This window comes from Budorcas taxicolor, chromosome 2, assembly GCF_023091745.1.
Source record: "Budorcas taxicolor isolate Tak-1 chromosome 2, Takin1.1, whole genome shotgun sequence".
NCBI lineage: Eukaryota > Metazoa > Chordata > Mammalia > Artiodactyla > Bovidae > Budorcas > Budorcas taxicolor.
This window is the reverse complement of record NC_068911.1, coordinates 139,814,843-139,836,699: the sequence shown is the minus strand read 5'-3', so window position 1 is coordinate 139,836,699 and position 21,857 is coordinate 139,814,843. Positions and strand designations below refer to the sequence as shown.

Below are 21,857 nucleotides of genomic sequence, written 5' to 3'. Positions count from 1 at the left end.
TTCTTCCATTTTAAGAAATAAAGCTAGTTTAGAAAAACCCAACAAATGCAAAGCATTGATTCTCGAGATGATAGCTCAGTACTAATACACTTACATATTTAAGAAAATTTGAGGAGAGAAATAAATCATAAATAGGAACTTCTCTCCAATCCCTTCAAAGAAGGCACTTTAGCAGTCCTCTTTCCTTACTAAACTGTAAAATCCAAGTGGAGGTACCTTAGATAAGAGATGGGAGAAGCTATGGAAGGATAGATCTTGGTGTGTAGGTTGCACGTTTGCTGTCTTAGGCATACCAGGGCTTTGCTTGGGGAGTTGGAACAAATAATTTGTGCTCTCATTTTTATTCGTATGATCCTCTTGGAGTTAAAATTATTTCTGTTTATCTCTTTTTTTTTGCCACATTTTTTGGAGGATGTTTCTGGATGTGTAAAATATCTTAAGGAGAAAAACACGTGGTCGATACAGAAATTAGAAATCCCCTAGTTAGCAGAGATCCCAACACAGGTGAAGATTCTGCTGCTGTGTGCAACAGTCTTCCGTCTGTATTCAGGAGAGCATGTGGTGGAGAAGAATAGCTGCTTTCTAGCATTCTGCCTTAAGGATCTACAGGAACCTCCGAGTGACAGGCACTTGCATTGTCTTCCAGAGATCTGAAGAGTGAAATGGTTTCAACACTGAAAGACAAATTCCTGGAAGGTGGCGGGAACAACACACGTGACCCCAGAGGGCTCTGCTTTTAGCGGATTGTTTGCCTGTGGATTTTCCTTTGTCTGATCCTGGGTTCCTGTGCATCTTTATATTTTCAGATTTACTTCCCTCTTCTATTTATTCTACCTGCCAAAGAATTAACCTAATAAATCATTAGAACTGGCAGGGCCCTCATCCCCACTTAATATGCGTCTCTTGCTTGCTTAGAATTTGCTGCTAAGCATTAGAATGCTTTCTAACCCGTGTGTGTTTTTCCACTTCCCCACAGTCAGATCTTGAATTTTTTTTGTGATTTTCCTTGGTGTCCATCTTTTCCACAAAGAATGTTAAATAAGCAGTGACAGGGACTGGAAATAATCCTTTCAAGTAAGGAAAACCTTTCATGCATCCTTCCCACTGCTGTCATTGCACAAGTTAGAAGAACTATAGGCACCAAGTTTGCGGGATCAATTACAACGAGCTCACTGTTAAACATTTTTTTTTAATCTGTTGTGAGAAGAATAAAGCAATAATTAAAATTAACTGAACAGCTTTTGCTCTATTGAGGCGTTAAACCTTTGTGTAAACACAATCATATTGTGCAAACATGTGTCTTTTCACTTGGCTGATTTAGACAGTGAAACCACTGAAGTTTTGAGGTCTCTGGGTCAAGGGCCCTTTTTGACACGGTTTGAAAGGTCACCTGCTCATTTGTGTCTCCGCTGTGCTGCACACAGGGCCGGGAGTGGGTCTGATTCCTCTCCCCCCTGCGGCACAAAGCGGAGCCGGCTGGCATTTGGCAGATTGTGGGTCTGAAACCAGCACACAAAGCCGGAGCGCTTCCCACGGGGTGTGGGGGGGTGTGTGTGTGAGGGCAGACACTGGTGCCTCCCAGCCCCTGGGGCCCAAGCAGTGAACTGGTTTGAGCGTGGAGAAAACAGCAGTTATAAAATATAAATGTGTTTATTATTACATTGGGCCCCATGCTATATAATTTTACACATACTCATATCGGTGATTTGTGGCTGCAGCTCTGTATGGAGAAGCTTGCTAATTCACCCAAATTGATAGGGAGGACTCTGAAGATGATCAAACTGGAAGGAGCAGTAACTGAGAAAAAATGGTCTCCTAAAACAACAACCAAAAAATGTGCCTGCTATGTCAGAGGCATCCTTTGTTCATTTATTTTGATAAGCAGAGCTTCGCCTTAATTATTCACGCTAATGCTTGCTCTGAGAGGAGTGTCCCCCACGTGTCCTGGCAGCCTGGCTCGGTGCTGGGTGCTCTGGGAGATTAATGCCAAAACACCCAGCCCAGCTTTTCTTGAGATGGTGTTGTGAGAGGTGAAGACAGGTTTGGGGATGGCGGGTGTTGAATGGGTTGGAGGAGAGAAGAAAAGAGGGGATGTCCCAGCCCCAGTTTGGGGAAATCCTGTGCAAATCAAATCACCCTGAACCTTCCCAGGGTGGGTGGTGATTTTCCCATCCAAGGGATGAGAAATAGAAGCCTGGGAAAGCCCAAGGGTACCCAACTAGAGAGGGGCTGAGCTGACTTCTGAGTCAGAGTCTGACTCCGGAGCCCATTCTCCTGCAACATTCTGCAGGGTTTTCTAGGAAAGAAGCCAGGAAGGAGCACAGGAGCAAACCGCTACCCCCCCACCTCCACTGCAGTCCATCCCATTTGCTCTGCATTCAGCCCATTTCCTGATCTTAGCAGCAATTATCATCATTTCCTACAGCTTTCCCAAGTGATTCTTGTCTTGGCAGAATCTTGAGTTACTTCTTCTGGGAGCTCTTCAGAAGGAAAGCACTTTGGAACAGCATGCGCTAGTTCCCAAGTACTCAGAGCATCCATGATTCATGCCTCCTGCAGAGGAAGCTTCATGCAGACACAGCGCTGAGGCCCTGGGATGACTGGATGGGCCATTTTTTCTTGGATGTATAATTACTAGAGGGTGGTACCAAATGGCCCAGCCACTCTATTCATAGCAGAGCCTTGGGAAGCATCCCTGTAGGCAGCCTTCTGTTTCCCCCTTATTCAGTCGTTTTCTATAGTTTCTAACTATGTTTTTTATTTGTTCAGCTCTCTGCCTCTCTGCTGCTAGGAGTAGTGCCATCCGTGTTCCAGCCACCATCTTCTTTCTCCCAGATGGTTGTAGAATATCCAAGAGGGTCTCTCTCATCATCTCATTTCCCTCTGCAGCCCATTCTCCATTTTGTAGTCAGGGTGATATTTTAAAGATTCGAATCTGATTGTGCTATATGCCTCTGCTTAACAGCTCACAATGGCTGCCATTGTTTTTAGGATCCTGTCCAGATTCTTAAACGTGGTGTATGAGACCACTGTCCGATAGAAATATGTAATACAAGCCACGTGTACTTTATTTAAAAAGTAATTAACTATACTAATTAATTTTAGTACTAGACTTTAATTTCCACATCATCAATATTAACATTTAGTAATGAACACTTTACATGTCTTTCCATAGTAAGTCTTTCATACCCAGCATGTATATTACATTTAGAGTGATCTTTATTTATATTGCTCACATTTCAAATGTGAGCCAGATGGGATAAATGGCTTCCAAATTGGACCAAGCGGTCTGGCCGCTGCCTGATTCTCTCTCCCCATTGTGTCTCTCCCCCGGCTGGACTCACGCTCCAGATACCTGTCTTTGGCTTTCTAGGCTAGATGTGGGAGATGTGCCAGAAGGTAAGAGTTGGAGGAACCAGCCCAATATGGAGCCTTCTTCAGGCTACCTTTGAACCTGCAGGGCCTTTAGAAAGTCAGAGGTATGGGTTAAGAGTGAAGTCCTCCCTTGTCATTGGCCTTGGGGGTTTCTATTTTGGTTTATCTAGGGCTGAACTGATGCTTTTTTTGGAGAGTGAAGGGAATGAAGTGGAAAACCACTGGTGCAGTTATGTGGTATCGACTTTGACTGCCTACCCCACACAGAGGTCCTGCAGTGAGTAGTAGCATTATATGAGCTAAAGATGAGACCATGGGACCTGACAGGAGTGAACAAGGGGTGGTTCACACCTCTGGCTTCTAGTTTCAATCGATAATATTCCTTCACTTATTCATTTTAAAATAGTTAGAACAGCTATTGTGTGGGTGCCTCTAAAGATTTGTGACATTCTTTCCAGTTGAAAGATTTATTTTATCAGAAAATATTTCCAAAAGGAATATGAACATTTATTTTTATTGTTGACATTTAAATAAGAGGCAGAGTGAGATAGAAGGTATCATGTGGACTCTGAAGGTAAGATTGCCTGGGTTTAAATCTGTGCCGCTTTCAAGCTGGTGAACTTGGGCTGAATTTCTTGGACTCTCGGTTTCTCATCTATAAAATGGGGGAGGTGATGGCCTGTATCTCATAGGGCTGTCGAGAGGATTAAAGTAGAGAATAGCCCTTAGTGGCTTGAAGTGACAGCACATAATGAATGCTCAGTACATATTGGCCAATAGCTTGTTTCCCCAGGATTTATAAACCATCATTATCAATTGAGGATTGATAGAATTGGGCCACAAGTCTTGGCTCAGGATGATCATTCAAGATGTTTTCTCAGGAAAGATACATTTATTGTCTGTTTGTATATACAAATGTTTTGTGTTTTTCTCTCTCACTTGGTTCCCTACTATGTGTGTGTGTGTGTGAGGAAGGGAAATAAAGACATCTCATCAGGGTTTGATTTTGCCATCCATGTATCCAAGAGAAAAAGTCGAACATATTTCAGTGGATGAGATGTCAGACATGGTGAAATACATACCATGTATTAGTGATATATGGACTATGAGCTATTTTTCTATTAAAAAGGTTTTGCTCTTTGGTCCAAACACTTTGTCTTTCTAATCAATGACACAGTACCAGTTGAGAAGTAGGGGCTTAGGGTGATATCTCTGATCATTAAATGAAAGACTAGCCCTAGGAGGTGGTCTGCTCATAATACTATAACACTGATCTCTAACCATCTTAGGTAGAAACAGGTGATTGCAGGCCTTTTACTTACCAGGATGGTATGTCTGGGCACTCAGCATTGGTATGAGCCACCTTGCATAAAGAAGGAAGTTTATTTGGGAATATTTTAATAATAACTTTGTTTGCATGGTGTTTTATAGTATACAAAGCACTTGCCCAGACGTCATCTGTCTCAGACTTCATAGTAATCCTGTGAGGCCAACTCCAAAGAAATTAGCCCCATTTGGCAGAGGAAGAAAGTGAGAGTATGTAACTTTCTAAGATTAAATAGTAAGTAGAAAGAGTCAGGTTAGAACCCAGGTCTCCTGATTGCAAGTCGTGTATGTGAGTCGACACATAAGTGTGTTGTGTGTGTGTTTTATGCTACTTGCAAGCATGATACTCCATTTTCAGAAGTTCTGGCAACCTTTCTGAATTTAAAAAAAAAGTTGAGATTGAAATGTAAAATAAGGTTTGTACTGTGGGTTTTCCATTTGGGCATGTATCATTTTCATTCATTGGTTTTTGTTACCCTTTGAATTAATAAGAACATAAATGAAGCTATTTGTGACAGAAACCCAAGCTAACAGAGATTTAAAGAAGATGGAAGATTTTTTCTCTTTGAGTCCAGGCTCCCAGACAGGTGTTTTCTGAGAAGCAGGCAAAAGCCCAGACTCCTTCTGTCCTGTTGGTTCCCATCCCTGAGGTTTCTGCCCTTAAGAAATAGCCAATATCCATGCAATTCAAGATGGCTGTTCCCAGGCCTGCTTTCCAGGCATCTAGTTTTCATGCAGCTATTTGGAAAGTGGGAATGGGAAAGGATGTCCCAACCTTTAAAGTACAACATGGAGTGGCACTTTTCACTTCCACTCGCATCTCACTGGCCAGAACTTAGTTATATGTTGACATGCAACTGCAAAGAAGTTGGGAAATGGAATCCTCATTGTAGATGGCAAGGAGCCCAGCTAAAATCTGGGGAGTCTCTTATGATAAAAAAGGGGAGAATGAATATAGAAGGACAACTGGCTGTTGCTTCTCTGTCCTTAGTCTTAAGAATAGTCTCTTTTAAAGACATTTAAGCATGAAGCACTTGGGTTCAGAAATTCTAAATGTATAATAGGGTAAGAAAAAAAATCCGAGTGCATTTTAGTTTGTAGCACATTGCACAATCCAAATAACTGCAGGAAAACTAGATTCCTGTGATATGTCAGAAGTTCTGAATGGAAATTTAATTTACATTTTGCATTTTATGAGAATATTGCATTGTTGGCATAATATGAAGTGACTGGGAAATGAATAACTTTGACATAGTAAGCCTGTAGGGTCAAATTAACCTCATCTTAATATTCTTGCACATTTTTTCCCTTCCAAAGTATAAAGTCACATTGCATTGACATTTTTGTCCCAGGATGAAAATTTAGTAGGAGAATGAAAAGTATTTTGTAGCTATGGGTTTAGCACAGACAAAATTAAGACTATTTGAGGTTAGAGGTATATAGGCTGACAGATTGTGTGGGGGTGTTTTTACATATGTGGGTGTCAATATGTTTGTGCTGAATTGTTTGCAGATTTGAGGGGAGGTGGGTGCGTGCGTGTGTGTGTGTGTGTTAATATAGACTCCATGGGTAGCTTCAATCATTGTGTTTTCTTCCTAATTCCTACTATAGAGCAACAGAAAGAGTGTAGGAGGATCTAGGTTACAGAGTTTTGAAGGAAGATTTGAATAAGGACTAGTCATAGGATGCATGTTTGTTGAATCGAATTCATCAAGAGTGTGTGGAATGTCTCCAGTATTCTAAGTCTTGGAAATACTAAGGTGAATAAACCCAGCCTCTGCCCTTGAAGAGACCAGTCTGTGAAGCTACAGCATGTAAACAGATCACTCAAGTAGCAAGATAAGACTCTTCTAAAAGAAGTTTCAGGAGAAGAGAGGAAGGGGTGCCCACCTCTATCAGAGCTGGCATAGAATCACTTCCTCGAGAAGGTGCTTTGTGAGGTCCTTGTGCTGCACATTAGATGAGGCTCTGAGGATCCGGCTATGTAAAGACATGGGCTTTGTCCCCAAGGCAGTCAGCCTTGTGTGAGGGGGTGGTAGTATGTCATCAAGGCCCCGAAGGGTGAGGTTCTTACCGCCGCTTCAGGCCATTCTTGCAACTCTTCATATCCTCATCCTTCACCTCAGCTATGACAACCCCCTGTTCCTCATCTCTGGCCCTTTGCATCTCGTGTTCCTGCTTCCTGAAATGTCTACTGTCCTTGTCCCCGACATCCTTCAGTTTTCAGTGAGACATCTCTTTTCTGGGAAGCCTTCCCCGATGGTTCTGTGGAGTCTTGGGGATGACCTTTTCCACACATCCACGCACTGATCAGACACATCGGACCTTGTGTCATTTGTGTGCACTTGTAGGGCTTCCCCACCTGGGAGTTCTTCTGACACAGAGACCCTTGCTGCTTTAATCTCTAGCACGTTCATTGCTCAGTGCATATTAAAATCAAGAATTAATATTGGTTAGATCCATGTTGTCACACTGAAGAGGCCAATGGTATTTTTCACCATCAGTGAGTTAGACTGGAAGTCTTGCTATTTAACTTTGCCGGCTCACCTGCAAACAGATGAGGTGTGTCGGAAACAAAGCCTGTTAGTGCTTGTTCATCTGGAAGACAGTATGTTACTGTTGATTTCTGATTGATGACTGACCCATTCATTAACAGGTGCCATACTGAGTGCATATAACGTGCCTGAGCTGGTGCTGGACAGTGGGTGATGATGAAGAGGCAAGTGAGAAAGCATCCAGCCCTGTACCCAGACACACATTGGATACTCAGTTGAATTTATTGAGTTGGAGGTGTAGGATGTCCCTGCTTTAAAAGCAATTTCCATGTAATGTGGGTAGGGAAAAGTAGGGTAAATGATCAAGGCATGAAAGGATAAATATCTACAGGAAATAGCAAAAAGTGGCCAGAGAATGAAAACTCAGACAAAGCTGTAGGTTTCTGAGGGGAAGAAATGCTTGGGCTGGGGTGACGTGTAGAAGACACGTCCTGAGTAGATGACATCCCAGTAAGCAGGATGGGCTGGGGAGGGCTGCTTGGGGATGTTGGAGAGTGAGGGGTTTGTGGAAAGAGTATTGGATAGATGAAGGTAGAAAAAGAAGTGAGATGGTTTTGTGGACATTTCTTCTAAAGTCCAGGCAGTGGTATTTGAAGAGCATCTTGTTTAGGTTATCAGTTGTCAAAGTAAGAAACTACTATTTTCCTTTTGTGTTAGTCTTTTCTTAAACTTCATACCTGGATAAGGTACATATTTGGGATGCTTTATTTAGTGGGAAAATTCAGTTTCTGGGAAAAAAAAAACTGGGGTTAATCTTGGAAGAGAGTTAAGTTATATAGACAAATTGATGTTTTAAATCTTGACTCAAAATCTCTAGGGAATTGGATTCATATCTGTTAAACTTGAATGGTAACTGGTCCAGGGGAGGGCCCATATCTCCATCACCTGTATGTAAATGATCAAATTTGGGCTTTTTGAGGATTGATAAAGTTACCTTTTTGTTTATTGATTTAAGGCAAATTACCTTATCAAATATGGATTTGCTTAGGCCACCTCTCTACCATCTCTACCGTCTACATTAGGGAATAACAGTTAATGATTGCATTAGCTTAATCAGAACAAACTCAAGTTGCTGACACTAGTCATTAGATAATTACCAAAGTCAGATCTAACATGGTTTTTGGATTATCCACTTTTACGGGTTTTATATACCACTGGTTCTTCTCTTTTCATGTATACCACCGGTGTAGCAGAAAATTAATTCTGTACTCTAATAGCAAGTGTTTTGAGCTTATTTTTTCATTAGGAAAAAAGGAAAATTACAGTTATTCCAAGACAGTAGACTGGGCATCATCAACTGATGTGATATGTGCCAATTGATGACTGCCATGTGTCTGGGATCTGGTCAGATGTGTTTCAGCCTCCCCTCCCTACACCCTGGTACTGGACCTCCATATATCTGTTTTTGCCATGAATCCCAGATACATAATCCTTCCCAGTGTCCTCAGGCTCCCCCAAATCCTCCCCAATATCAGGTCTACTCTCCTTCAAAGCTCTGTGCTCCACAGTTACTCTTTGTCTTACTATTTCCCTCCATACAAGAAGAATAAATTCCTGCCGATTTTCACTTGAAGTTTTACACCTGCATTCCCAGCCTCTGAAACATATTGGATCTTTGAGGGGAAGGGGTCCTGTTCTACGTTGGTTTGCTTCTGAAGGGCACACTCTTGTAGTAGAGATATTGTTACTCTTACAGTGGCTTGGTGATTCTTTTCATGTCAGTTAATGTTGTTTGTGGCTAAAGTTACACTGTTTTTCTTGTCATTCTTAAAATTAAATTTTTTTAAATGATTAAAAAATGAATACTTTAGTCATCGTTATAGTAATAGACTGTTCCTGCGTGTATCCTTTGCAATCATACTATCTTTATATTTGAATGTGAAAATTGAAGATTTGCCATGAGTTTGAAATTTACAGGTCTTAATCAAATTCCTACCTAAATATCACATTGAATTGTGGGAACCTGATTTACAGAGTAATATCTTTATTGCTAAATGGAAGAAATGTCCTATGAATTAATTTCAGATAATTCACATGGTGTAGTTATGGTGACATAGAGACGAATGTTTTAACAACTTTTCAAACCTAATTTCTATCTAGTTTTTAACTTTGTTGTAACTTTGGTAAATCATTAAAATGTACTTCAGTTTCCAAATTGGTATTAAACTTTATTTGAATTTATCCTTAAAAAGCTGATAAAACTATTTTTAAATATTAATATTGGGTGATAACAACCAAATTAAACCAGTGAGAATCAAAGCAAAATAAGAAAAAAATACAGAAAACATTAACCATGTTGCCAGAAAATAGTTTAGATCCCCACGAGTAAAATATGAGAAACTACTTGTTTTAAAACTTCAGCACATATAATTTAAGGTATGAGTGTTGAGGTCTAAATTTTTAAATGAGTTTATAATAGTATGAAAATTATTCTCTTAAGAGTTGCAGGAGTTTGTTTTTGTTTTGTTGGGGGAATGGAATTAATTGTACCTCACTGAAAATATTAGAATACTATATACATTTTGATGAAATTTTTAAAAAATCAATTTGACTTTGAGAATATTATGATACCCCTAGCCTTAGGGGAAAGTGAAAGTGCCTCAGTCATGTCCGACTCTTTGTGACCCCATGGACTATAGTCCATGGAATTCTCCAGGCCAGAATACTGGAGTGGGTAGCCTTTCCCTTCTCCAGGGGATCTTCCCAGCCCAGGGATCGAACCCAGGTCTCCCGCATTGCAGGCGGATTCTTTACCAGCTGAGCCACAAGGGAAGCCCAAGAATACTGGAGTGGGTAGCCTATCCCTTCTCCAGCAGATCTTCCCGTCCCAGGAATTAAACCGGGGTCTCCTGCACCGCAGGCAGATTCTTTACCAACTGAGCTATGGGAAACATGCTGCAGTATCTAAAATACTTATATTGGAATCACAGGTTACACACTTGCAAAAATTCTAATTGCTGAGAGCTGTACAAGCTCCAGCATCTGTGATGGTTGCTGACCAGTTACATGACCAATCCACTCTTCCTTCAGCATTTCAAACAAATTCACCAAGAATCTAACAGTTCACCTCCAAAAGGAATGTTTTGGGAAAAGTATGTTAGTTGCTCATTTGTGTCTGATTCTTTGTGACCCCATGGACTGTAGCCCGCCAGGCTCCTCTGTCCATGGACTTCTTCAGGCAAGAATACTGGAGTGGGTCGCCATTCCCTTTTCCAGGGGATCTTCTCCACCCAGAAACCGAACACGAGTCTCTTATGTCTCCTGCATTGGCAGGTGATTCTTTACCACTAGCACCACCTGGGAAGAAGTCCCCAAAGATTTGTTTCATCCTGTGTATTTCCTGGCTGTGTTTCACAAAGCTTGGTGGGTCTGAGGAGTAATTTGGTGTGATGCTTAGGCTCCAGCTTAAGTCTCGGGGAGGAGCCCTTGTGCCCTTGCCTTGCACATAGAGGTGACAGTGGTCTCTGTTCCCATAGTCTTCCCTGGCCTCCTGCACATCTGTGAACTCCCTTTTGACATCACCATCATCGTCAAAACCTTTTATCCATCTGGGACTTTGTAACTGACCAATCACTTCTATGTATTGGATTCCACTGAATCTTCATAATGACAAGGGAAGCAGGACAGATCTCTTAAAATATCTTTTCCACCCTGGTGGTTCAGATGGTAAAGTGTCTGCCTGTAATGCGGGAGACCCGGGTTTGATCCTTGGGTCGGGAAGATCCCCTGGAGAAGGAAATGGCAACCCACTCCAGTACTCTTGCCTGGAAAATTCCATGGGCAGAGGAGCCTTGTAAGCTACAGTCCGTGGGGTCGCAAAGAGTCAGACATGACTGAGCCACTTCACTTCACTTCAAGAACCGTAAGTTGGGATGAAGAAGTTAACTGACTGTATAGGCCATATTGCTGATATGTAGCAAAGCCAGAATTAGAAGCATCTGTTTTTGGATGTCTAGTCCATTTTTCTCCACCAAACCAGTGATTCAGGTTTCACTGAGACATCAAGGGATGCCTACCCTGATGGTCCTAGAGAGTCGTAGGGATGGTCTCCTCCACACATCCACACACAGGCGTTTATTGGGTTCGTATTATCTGTGTGTACACATGGGGTTTCCCAATCTGGGAGCGCCTCTAATGCTGAGACTTTTTCACTTTAGTCTCCAACGCTGTCATTGCTCAGTGCACCTTATTAATAGAATCAATAATTTAGGTTGGTTGCATCCAGATGGTCACACTGAAGAGGCTGATGGTATTTTCACCATCAGTGAGTTAGATCAGAAGTTTTATTATTTGACTTGACCCGCTCACACGTGAACAGAGATGAGGTGTTGGTGACGATGCATGTTAGGGTTTGTGAATCTGGAAAGCAGGGTAGTAACGTAGCTTTTGGGCTGGGCATTGGGAAGAGTTTAAAAAGGATGAGCCCTTACACTTGAATTAATGGTGGGAATTCCACATAGAAGATATATTTTAACCTGTACTGTCCAAAATAGAAATATATGTAAGCTCTATATGTGACTTAAATTTTTCTAGTAACCACATTTTCAAGAAGTAAATAGAAATAGTGATAATAATTTTAACAATATACATTAACTAACCAAAAGTGTGAAATATTCTTTACATTGCTTCAATTCTTAAATTTTAATTAAAATTAAGTTAAAAGTTCAGCTCTTTAGTGGCCTTAGGCTCACTTTAAGTGCTCACAGCCATATATGATTCGTAACTACTGCACTGGACACCACAGGTGTCAACAGTTGTAGGATTAAGTAAAAATCCTTTCTCACCTCTCTCCACATTCTAAAATAGGAGCTATAACTACTTAAGGACATAAAGTTTAAATTCTAAATTATAGATTTTTAAAGAACCATTTTAAGGTGGTAATCCAGGCAATGAAGGGGCTTCCCAGGTGGCCCTAGAGGTAAAGAACCCACCTGCCAATGCAGGAGACATGAGTTGCAGGTTCGATCCCTGGGTTGGGAAGATCCCCTGGAGGAGGGCATGGCAACCGACTCCAGTATTCTTGCCTGGAGAATCCCATGGGCAGAAGAGCCTGATGGGCTACAGTCCAAGGGGTCGCAGAAAGTCAGACACAACAGAAGCAACTAAGGACATACGCACGCCAAGTGATGAGGAGTTAACCTAACCTAGGGCAGTTTTTATTTTATTAGTTGTTTTAAAAATTAAAAAAATAGAGTAAATGTTTGCATGCTCTGTAAAGTGACTAGTGCTTTTTGTAAATTCAGTAACTCGGGTCGGAGCATCTATTTGGCCTTTGGATGAGCAAGTGATTAATGAATGAAAAGAATCAACATATAGCGTAAATAAAAGAGTATGTGTTTTATTTTATGTAGTCATTAAAATAAATGCTTTTGAAATTATGGACAATAAAGTCCTTGTCTCATTTTTCCATCAGTCACCTAAAGAAAGTATTTAAGATTCATCTGGAATCTAAGAGGAACTCTCAGACAGTTTTCCAAAGCAGAGTTAAGAACTTGGAGTATTTTCTTGTTGTAGCAGGTACCCCCTGAGAAGGAATTGCCAAACTATGGAGTGATGTTTACTGGTTACTCTTTTTTCCAATGTTAAGAAAGCGTAGTGACATTTTCTCTCTCAATGTCTTTATTCCCCAGGTAGCTTAAATTCTCTAGTGCTGCTGAGTGTGATGTGAAAGCAATTGATAGGTCTTTGCTGGTTCCCTCTAGATGTACTCAGTAGCAATATAAACTCATTACAGAGTATTCTTCCTCCTTTCCATTTTGCTTTTCTATTTCCTGATCCTCAGAATTACAAATTCCTAATCCAAGTCCTAAGGGGACTAGGACCCTAACATGCCTAGACAACAGAAATCTAGTAGCTACATTTTTTTGAAAAAGAAAAGTAAATAGATGAAATTAGTTTTAACTGAAACCTGGGTACATCAAGGTCCTAGTCTCCTTAGGAATTGGATTAGGAACTTGAAATTTTCAGATCAGGAAATGAATGCTAAAAATATGCATTAGCAATGTCTATTTTCAAGAGACTTTTAATGCAAGATTCTGATACCTGTTCATACTTCATGCTTCATAGTTCATACTTCGTGTCTTTGTCTTAAAGGCAAATGTATAGTGCAATACATTTGACATATCACTTATTCTCTCCCAGACTCATCTTCAGTGAGAACCTTTACAAATGAATTCCATGAAATGACGCACATGGTTTCCCAGAGGAGATGTTGCTCAGGAGACCGATCCCAGGCGTGAGTTGAAGGTTACAGGAAGATTTTCAAGATACTCCTTTTTTAGGCTCAGGTGGATAGGGAAGAAGTGGGGAGTGATCTGTGATGGTGAAGGAATACTTAATCCATTGTAGAGTTTCACACTGTGGTCTCTGACACAGAGGTATGGCCGGGTTTAAACAAGCCAGCAATCATTTTCTGCTCTTAAGTCAGGTCAGAACATAGAGAGGGACTGAGATCGCTTAGACCTCCTGCTCCTCTGTGTGGACTTGGGTCTTTGTTGCAAATCAGAAAGGATGCCTCATTCATGCACTGTGTTCTACAGGGTTGAGCCAGGCCCCACTTTGGTACTATTGGTATCACAACAAACAAAAGAGATGCCTGCATGAAGCTTATACTCTCCTAGGGGAAGCAGACAGTACTGCACACAAACAATATGCAATCTCATTTCAAAGCAACTCAGTTCAGTTCCGTCGCTCAGTCGTGTCCAACTCTTTGCGACCCCAAGGACTGCAGCACACCAGGCCTTCCTGTTCATCACCAACTCCCGGAGTTCACTCAAACTCACGTCCATTGAGTCGGTGATGCCATCCAACCATCTCATCCTCTGTCATCCCCTCCTCCTCCCACCTTCAGTCTTAACCAGCATCAGGGTCTTTTCAGATGAGTCAATTCTTTGCATCAGGTGGCCAAAGTATTGGAGCTTCAGCTTCAGCATCAGTCCTTCCAATGAATATTCAGGACTGATTTCCTTGAGGATTCACTGTTTGTATCTCCTTGCAGTTCAAGGGACTCTCAAGAGTTTTATCCAACACCACAGTTCAAAAGCATCAATTCTCAGCATCAGTGAGAATGATCAGCTCATCAACTGAGCATCAGTGCTCAGTTTTCTTTATAGTCCAACTCTCACATCTGTACATGACTACTGGAAAAAACATAGCTTTTACTAGACAGACCTTTGTTGGCAAAGTAATGTCTCTGCTTTTGAATATGCTGTCTAGTTTGGTCATAACTTTTCTTCCAAGGAGCAAGCGTCTTTTAGTTTCATGGCTGCAGTCACCATCTGCAGTGATTTTATAGTCCAAAAAAATAAAGTCTGTTGCAACTAAGTGGTCCCAGAAGATGACAGAATATGCTGCTGCTCAACAGAGAATGCCGAGGGTAGATCTCTCTGAAGTGGAGACAGTTGAGCATTGACCTGGTGGCAGTGAGGGAGCAGGAGCATTCCAGGCAGAGCAGGGAGCAAATGCAAAAGCTCTGAGGTGGGAGCAGTCAGGTAGGGCACGAGTAATTGAGTTGGCCATGGCAGATCATGGAGATTCTATACAATAGGACCTTACAAGCTTTTGACTTCTATCCTTAAAGCAGTGGGAAACCATTGGAACATTTACGTTTTAATTTCTCCTTAACCTTTTTTGGGTCATGAACTTCTTTAGCAGTCTGGTAAAGCCTGTGGAACCCTCTGCAGAATAATGTTTTTCAATGCATAAAATAAAATCCCAGAGGGTGTTAAAGAAAATAATTATATGGAAATGGAAAGATTAAAGTCCCCTGTAAGGGACATACATGCTCCGATTTATATTTTCAAAGGGTTCTTCTGGCTGCTGCAGGCAGAATAGACTGTAGGGACCAAGGCTGGAAGCACAGACACTAGTGAACGTGGAGCTAAGATCTTCTCATATACCCTGTGGGTTAGTGGTCTCGAAGTACAGTTGTGCAACACTGTCGTTTTGAATGCAGGAAGAAAATTTGATAACTTCTGTTTATATTTGTGTGTTGGGGGGGTGGTTAGTCGCTCAGTTTTGTCCAGCTCTTTGTGACCCCATGGACTGTAACCCACCATGTTCCTCCATCCATGGAATTCTCCAGGTGAGTTTCTGGAGTAGGTTGCCATTTCCTTCTCCAGGGAATCTTCCCAACCCAGGGATCGAACCTGCGTCTCCTTCATTACAGGCAGATTCGTTACTGCTATGCCACCGGGGAAGACCCTGTTTATATTTAAATGACCCTAATTCTTTTAAATTTCCATATTGAGTGTATGTTTTATAATGTCCTAATGTATTAGGACATTAGTACATTTATATAATTTGTGGATTAATCTACATGTATTGGAGGTGCATATTCAGAAAGCAATGGTGACGGTATTTTTTGATCAACCAAATGTGATGATCACGATGTAGGGAGAGGTACTCTGTAAGAAACTGAATAAAAGGCCACTCTGCTTTGGGCCACATTGCATTTCAGAGGTCATTTTGTAAGGAAGCCTGAATTCGTGCCCTGCAGTATTAGTGAGCTTTAAACATGAAATTGTATTCCCCATTCTACTTTTCTTGTCCCTCTGATTTCTGAACTTCCCCCTGTTTCAGGCACTACTCCTTCATTTGGTTGAGTTCTTTCTTGGTTATTTTAATTTTTTATGAGCATTTGCAGAAATGGCAACTTGTGGGTTAATTAATCAGATGTTGGAAAACTAGCTTGACGAATCGCTGTAGCATGGCGTGGCTAAACTGGCAGGGCGGGGGGCTTGCCCTCAGTGGTGCTCTGTGCAGTGCCTGCTGAAGCAGGAGACAGTGTTAGGCAACGCGGTTCAGAGCCAAGTCCAGCTGCCTGCAGCTTCTGTCTTTGCAGCTGCAGCAGGGACACGGCCACTGGAAGCATGCTGTGAAATAGCTACTGGGCAGAGTGGCTTGGTTTGTGCTGGGAATTAACAGAGCATCCACATTATCTTCTGGGAAATAACTAAATCCTTGACATTATTTGTTAGCATAAAACAAAACTAAAAAAATTCAGCAAGGGAAAAAGCAAACACTTAGAAATTAAAAAAAAAAAAACAACCCAAAGACATCCACTTTAATCTCCATTTTGTCTCTGTCCTTCCTGTGTCCTTCAGAGTGTGGTTGCCTATGATGGACGGGTCTGTTCGATTGTGGGATTGATTTTGGGGACCGGATGTCTCTGCTTGTTGCTGCAGAATGTCATGGCATTTCCAGATGCCTCGTTGTTGCTTTGGAGCTGTGCTTGGTATCCAAGGTTCCAGGACCCTCCAATGTTACTTGTACATGAAGGCCTTTGGGCGTAAGGGGCATTTGGAATTTTGGTCTTTGGTGCCTCATTCTCCATTTCTTGTTATTGTGTTTGCCAGATTTCTTTGAAGTAACAGAGGCTCATGGGTGATCAGTAGCCATAAGTAATTGATGCCAACAGTCCTTTCTGGTACTTCTCTCTCCAACTTGGGTCTCTTAGTTCCCCTTCAACATCCCACTCATTCAGAGCAGATATAAAGGACACGGTCTTTCTGGTCCATTCTCCATCAGTATACTGGGGTAACACTTCAGACTTAAAAAGACTCTCCCATTTTTCAATATTTCAGTTGCCCAGAGTGACTCCAGGCTCAGCAGGCTGGAGCCTGAGTCCTGGAAGTTTGTATTGACCACCACTTAGACCTGTCTCCTCAGCCGCCTCTGAGAATACAGGCTAATGGGGAGGGGTGGGGGTTCAGATTAACCATTTACCTTGCTCCAGGCTCCAGAAATGCCTGATACACAACACCTTACGTCAGCCTCGCAATAGACACAGGAATCTCACCCCCATTTGACAGATGGGGACCCTGAGGCCTCGTGTCTGTAACAAACAGAATAAGATCCCAGGTGTGCTGACTCTGAAGCTGACCTGACCCCATCACACTTCACCTTCTCTCTCTGCAGCAGGCACACTTTTCTAAAATTGTGGCTGTAAGGATCTAGAAGGTGAACTTTTAACACCGCTTAGTGATTCTTTTTTTTTTTTTTTTTTCTGGTTTCCAAAACTGAATGGGTTTCCTCCTGCGCCTCTGGCCCTCCTTCATGTCCTCTTGGTTCAGTTGAAAAGAGATGCCTGTATTTCTCATTCCTCTTCTCCATGGGCCCTACAGAGCAGCGGCTCACTAGGGCACCGATTTAATGAAATAAAATTTTCAATCCTGTTTGGTTCAATTCTAGGTGATACAAATAAAGAATCGTGAACACTTTGTAGTTAGGTTTAAAGGGAAGGAGAAAGGTGGAAAGAAGAAAGTGGGTCAACTATAGTATCTGGGCAAGGTCTCCTAAACTGCTGCCTAGTGAAAGATTGAGCTATTAAAAATGGAGAAATAATGGGGCAGCCGTACTACTTTGGCACTTGTGTATCTGGAAATTTTGGGTTTGGCAGTTTATACTGTTTACCAGTTATGTTAATCGTATCTATGCCAGGCATTGTTCTGATTAATATATAGTACATATGTATATTAATTTATCCTCTCCCTTTGAGGTACATACTACTGTTATTTGTAAAAGAAGGCAGAGGCGCAGAGAGGTTTATCATCTTGCCCAAGGATAGATAGTTAAGGGCAGAACCAAAAGTTGAGCCTAGGAAAGTTGGCTTCAGAGGGCTGTTGACTTCTATGCTAACAGGTCTCTCAGTGACAGGGCTCAGTAACTCTCAAGATTTCAGAGATCACTTTCTTTTCTTCTTTTTAGAACCAGCCCACCATACAGTTGGAAGGGTAAATATTTGTCATGTTTGGTGACAGATGTTGATGGGTTAAAAAAAAAAAAGGTCTTAGGAAAAGTCATGTACTTTCTCTCCCATATTCCTCCATCTGTATTTACTGTGCAAAAAGGTCACTTGAGCACAGAGCTTGGATTTCATGCTTCTAAGCAGCTTCAGCGTGGCTGAAACCTTGCTCTACAAATTGACTTTAAAAATATTTGTAATAATGTGTATCATTCTCGCATATGAATGTGCTGGAGTCATTCAGTGATGATCTTCTTAAATGGGACTTTTGTGACTATATTTTACATAAATACCAGGAATCGTTAAGTGATTTTTTGTTTTACTCTTAAATTGTAGCCTTTCCTCATGAGTGTCCATCCACTCACATTTACTGGAAGGAACCGAGGTTCTGGGAGCCCTGAGCTCTTTGCCTTGTCAGTCAGCTGCCTGGCTACACTTTGTGGTAGGAGGGAAGAGAGGGGAGAAGACTAAAAAGGCTGAAATGGTAAATTACTCTCGGTTCTGGAGAAAAATAGAATTAGAAGCATTTGTGGTTCTGATGAAAATAGCACATTTCCTTTCTGCTTGAAATGTGGGGGGTCAGAGAGCTCCAGAGAATAGAAAATAAATAAAAATTGATCCCTCTCCAGTCAAAGGAAATGCTTTGACTCTGGGAACTGAAATGACAGTTCTAGATTTGAAGATCTTGTGAAACCACTTTTGAAGGTTAAAAAAAATAACAACAAAAGTACTAAGAGGCGTAAAAAAATGTGACACACTATGTTAGGAAATTTAGCCTTTCAGGAATGATTTTATAGCCCTTTTCCAAGACTGAAGAGTAGGCAACTGACCCAGATCATGTTGTTCCTGTCACTGACCATGGTCATTCCATCTCTCCTTGCAGGTGAGAAGCCTTATAAGTGCTCATGGGAAGGGTGTGAGTGGCGTTTTGCACGAAGCGATGAGCTCACAAGGCACTACAGGAAACACACAGGTGCAAAGCCCTTTAAATGCAACCACTGCGACAGGTAAAGAAACTTAGAAGCTGGCGGGAAGGGAAAGGGAGACGGTGAAGTGGGTGGGAGGTTGGGTTGGTCGTGCGCTCCTGGCTTCATCACAAGCCTCTCTCGAAGAGACTCGGGCCTGGGGATGCCTCGTACTTCTCCATGGAGAAAACCAATGAGATTAAGGGTGCCTCCTTGCATACATTCAAGAGATGATACGGATTCTTAGGTCAGTTACATGAGTATTTCATGAACACCAGAACTGTGATGGTCTCTAGATATCAGTGAGACCTAACTCCTACCCTCGAGGGGATAATGTGACAGATAATTTTAGTATAATAAGAAAATTAATAGACTAGAGAGAATGGTCGCCAGTAGTTTCTGATCTTTTTATTAATATCAATACCATTTTTCTCAATGTGAGAAGTAGAAAGCCTGCATGAAGGAGGGGAAATTAGTTATAAGACTCCTTTGAAGCATTGTTAGAAATGAATTTACTGAAGAGAGTTCCCATTCTTTTGGGGGGCCTGGGCCATCCTTTCTTCTTTGAAAGTAGGTACAAAGGTCTAAAAGATGGTGAGGCTTTGAGAACTCATCCTATAATTCAATTTCAAACCTTCAGCATTTGATAGTGGAAGAAAGAGCACGTAGCAACAGACACTACACAAGTAATAGTATCTGACAGCCCTGGCATTATCAACCAATAAACCCCAAAATGGAGACTCTGCAGGCCAAGGTGAAGGCAGGATTAGGTTTAGACGTAATCAAATAATGGGCTTGCATCTGAGCGTGTTATCCTTCTAATCCTATTTCTGTGTTTAAAAGGAAGCTTAAGAAAATTAACCATCTTTTTAATGCAATATTAAAGGTCTCGGTTATGATGAGAAAAATGCTTCTAATACGATAAAAGCCCTGAAAGCCTCAGGGTTCCCCGGCTCAGCCCCTCGCTCGCAGGGTGGCAGGAGGGCTGTGCAGGATGTCCACAGAGGCCTGGCTCTCCAGTGGAGGAAATGCGATCGCTTTTGCATCCTGCCCCTCCCCCAGCCCTTTCACCAGACCTTCCTCTGGTGCAGAGCAGGACAGAAGTGGCCACGTTTCATGGGTGGCCAGTGCCTTGGTGCTCCTTTAAGATGCTTATAAAGAAGCATTCACGTTGTTCCTCCTTTTTTTTCCCCCCCTTTTTCCTGAAGAGCCTATTTTCCTCTTATCTTCATTCTCAAAGAACTAAATAAAGCCCCCATGCCTCCTGGAGCCCAAAGATAACCTCCTACCCCAAGGCTGAGGAAGTATACTCCATGAAGCTATTGTCTGTCCATCCCTTAGAGCTCTCTTCTGCTACTCCAAAATACAACCTGTTTGTCATTTCTGCCCCATTCACCTCAGAGTCCCCCTGAATTTATAGAAATCAGCAGCTATTCTCCTATAGATTATATTTCAGTGATGTTGATGTTGCTCCACAGTCCTTTGAGGAAGGGCATTATATCAGTGGGGATGAAGATATATCCTTTGTGAGTTATCAGAGTGTGGTGGTAGTAGGTACACATGAGTCGTCCTTCCCTGAAAGGTGGTGAGGCTATTACTTGGAAATCATGCTTTATGGATAGCCATAAGCCTTGGAAACAGGCAAAGAATTGTTTTGGGGAAATTGCCAGACTTCGTATTCCTCTTAAGTCAACTGAGTTATTAAGCAGTATTAACTGTCTATACTGGAGAAGGGGATGACAGAGAATGAGATGGTTGGGTAGCATCATCAGCTCAATGGACATGAATTTGAGCAAGCTGCAGGAGATGGTGAAGGAGAGGGAAGCCTGGCATGCTGCAGTCCATGAGGACATGAAGAGTCAGACATGACTGAGCGACTGAACAACAACAATGCATCTTTCCAGCACTTAACATATTCGGATTAAACCTGACTGATGTACATGGAGAAATAATTTCAAACTGCCCGGATATTTCAGTGTAGGAGATGTCAGGGATGGGTAGTTCAGTTAGTCTTTTGCTTGATTTTCCTCATCAAAATATACTCTGATTTCTGGAGCTAGAAGTTTGCTGAACAGATGGTACAAACTCTGTGACATGGTATTTGGGGCAGCTGGCGAGTAGCTCAAACTTCTGTGGCAGCAGAGTCAGTGCTTTTCACCAGTGTCAGAAACCAGGGGGTGGAGCCTAGTTAGTGTCTCCTGACAGGCAGCACCTTGTACTTCAGCTGCAGGAACTGTGCTGAAAATAGAGCAGGTCTGGGAGGTGGCGCGGGGAGCTGGAGTGGTCCCAAAGTGATGGAAGGGAAGCCTGGAGTGACCGCGGACTTGGCATTCCTTAGAAGACTTTTACCTTCAAAGAAAGAGGACATTTATAGCCCTTAGCAGAGCACTGGATCCTGTTGGTGCCACAATATGTATGAGCCTGGGAAATCTATCTCTTGCCTCATATAATTGAATAATCAGACTACCCTCTGGGCATACGTGCTAAGTCATTTCAGTCATGTCCGATCCTTTACGATCCCATGGACTGTATAGCCCACCAGGCTCCTCTGTCCATGGGATTTTCCAGGCAAGATTATTGAAGCAGATTGCCATTTCCTCCTCCAGGGGGTCTTCCTGAACCAGAGACCAAACCTGTATCTCTTAGGTCTCCTGCATTGAAAGGTGGGTTCTTTACCACTAGCGCCACCTGGGAAGCCCTCAGACTATCTACTTAGAGGCTGAACTAAGTAAGATTGGGGTTTCTTGACCTTAAAGCAGGTACCAAGTCTAACTTATACTTTTATTTTGCCTATAGAGTAAATTTAAAAATACATGAGTTCTTGTTTGTTTTGCTGACATTTCAAATTGCTAAATGTCACAAAAATCTCTGTTTCTGGCTTTGAAAAATTGG

General features: G+C 42.0%; 1 protein-coding gene across 1 annotated transcript in view; it reads left to right on the top strand.

The window, feature by feature from the left end:
* KLF7 (KLF transcription factor 7) overlaps positions 1-21,857 on the top strand; it is a 99,455-nt gene that overhangs the window by 72,248 nt on the left and 5,350 nt on the right. The window contains exon 4 of the mRNA XM_052635874.1: positions 18,884-19,007. Coding sequence (XP_052491834.1) covers positions 18,884-19,007 — 124 coding nt within the window. The remainder of the gene's footprint in view (positions 1-18,883; positions 19,008-21,857) is intronic.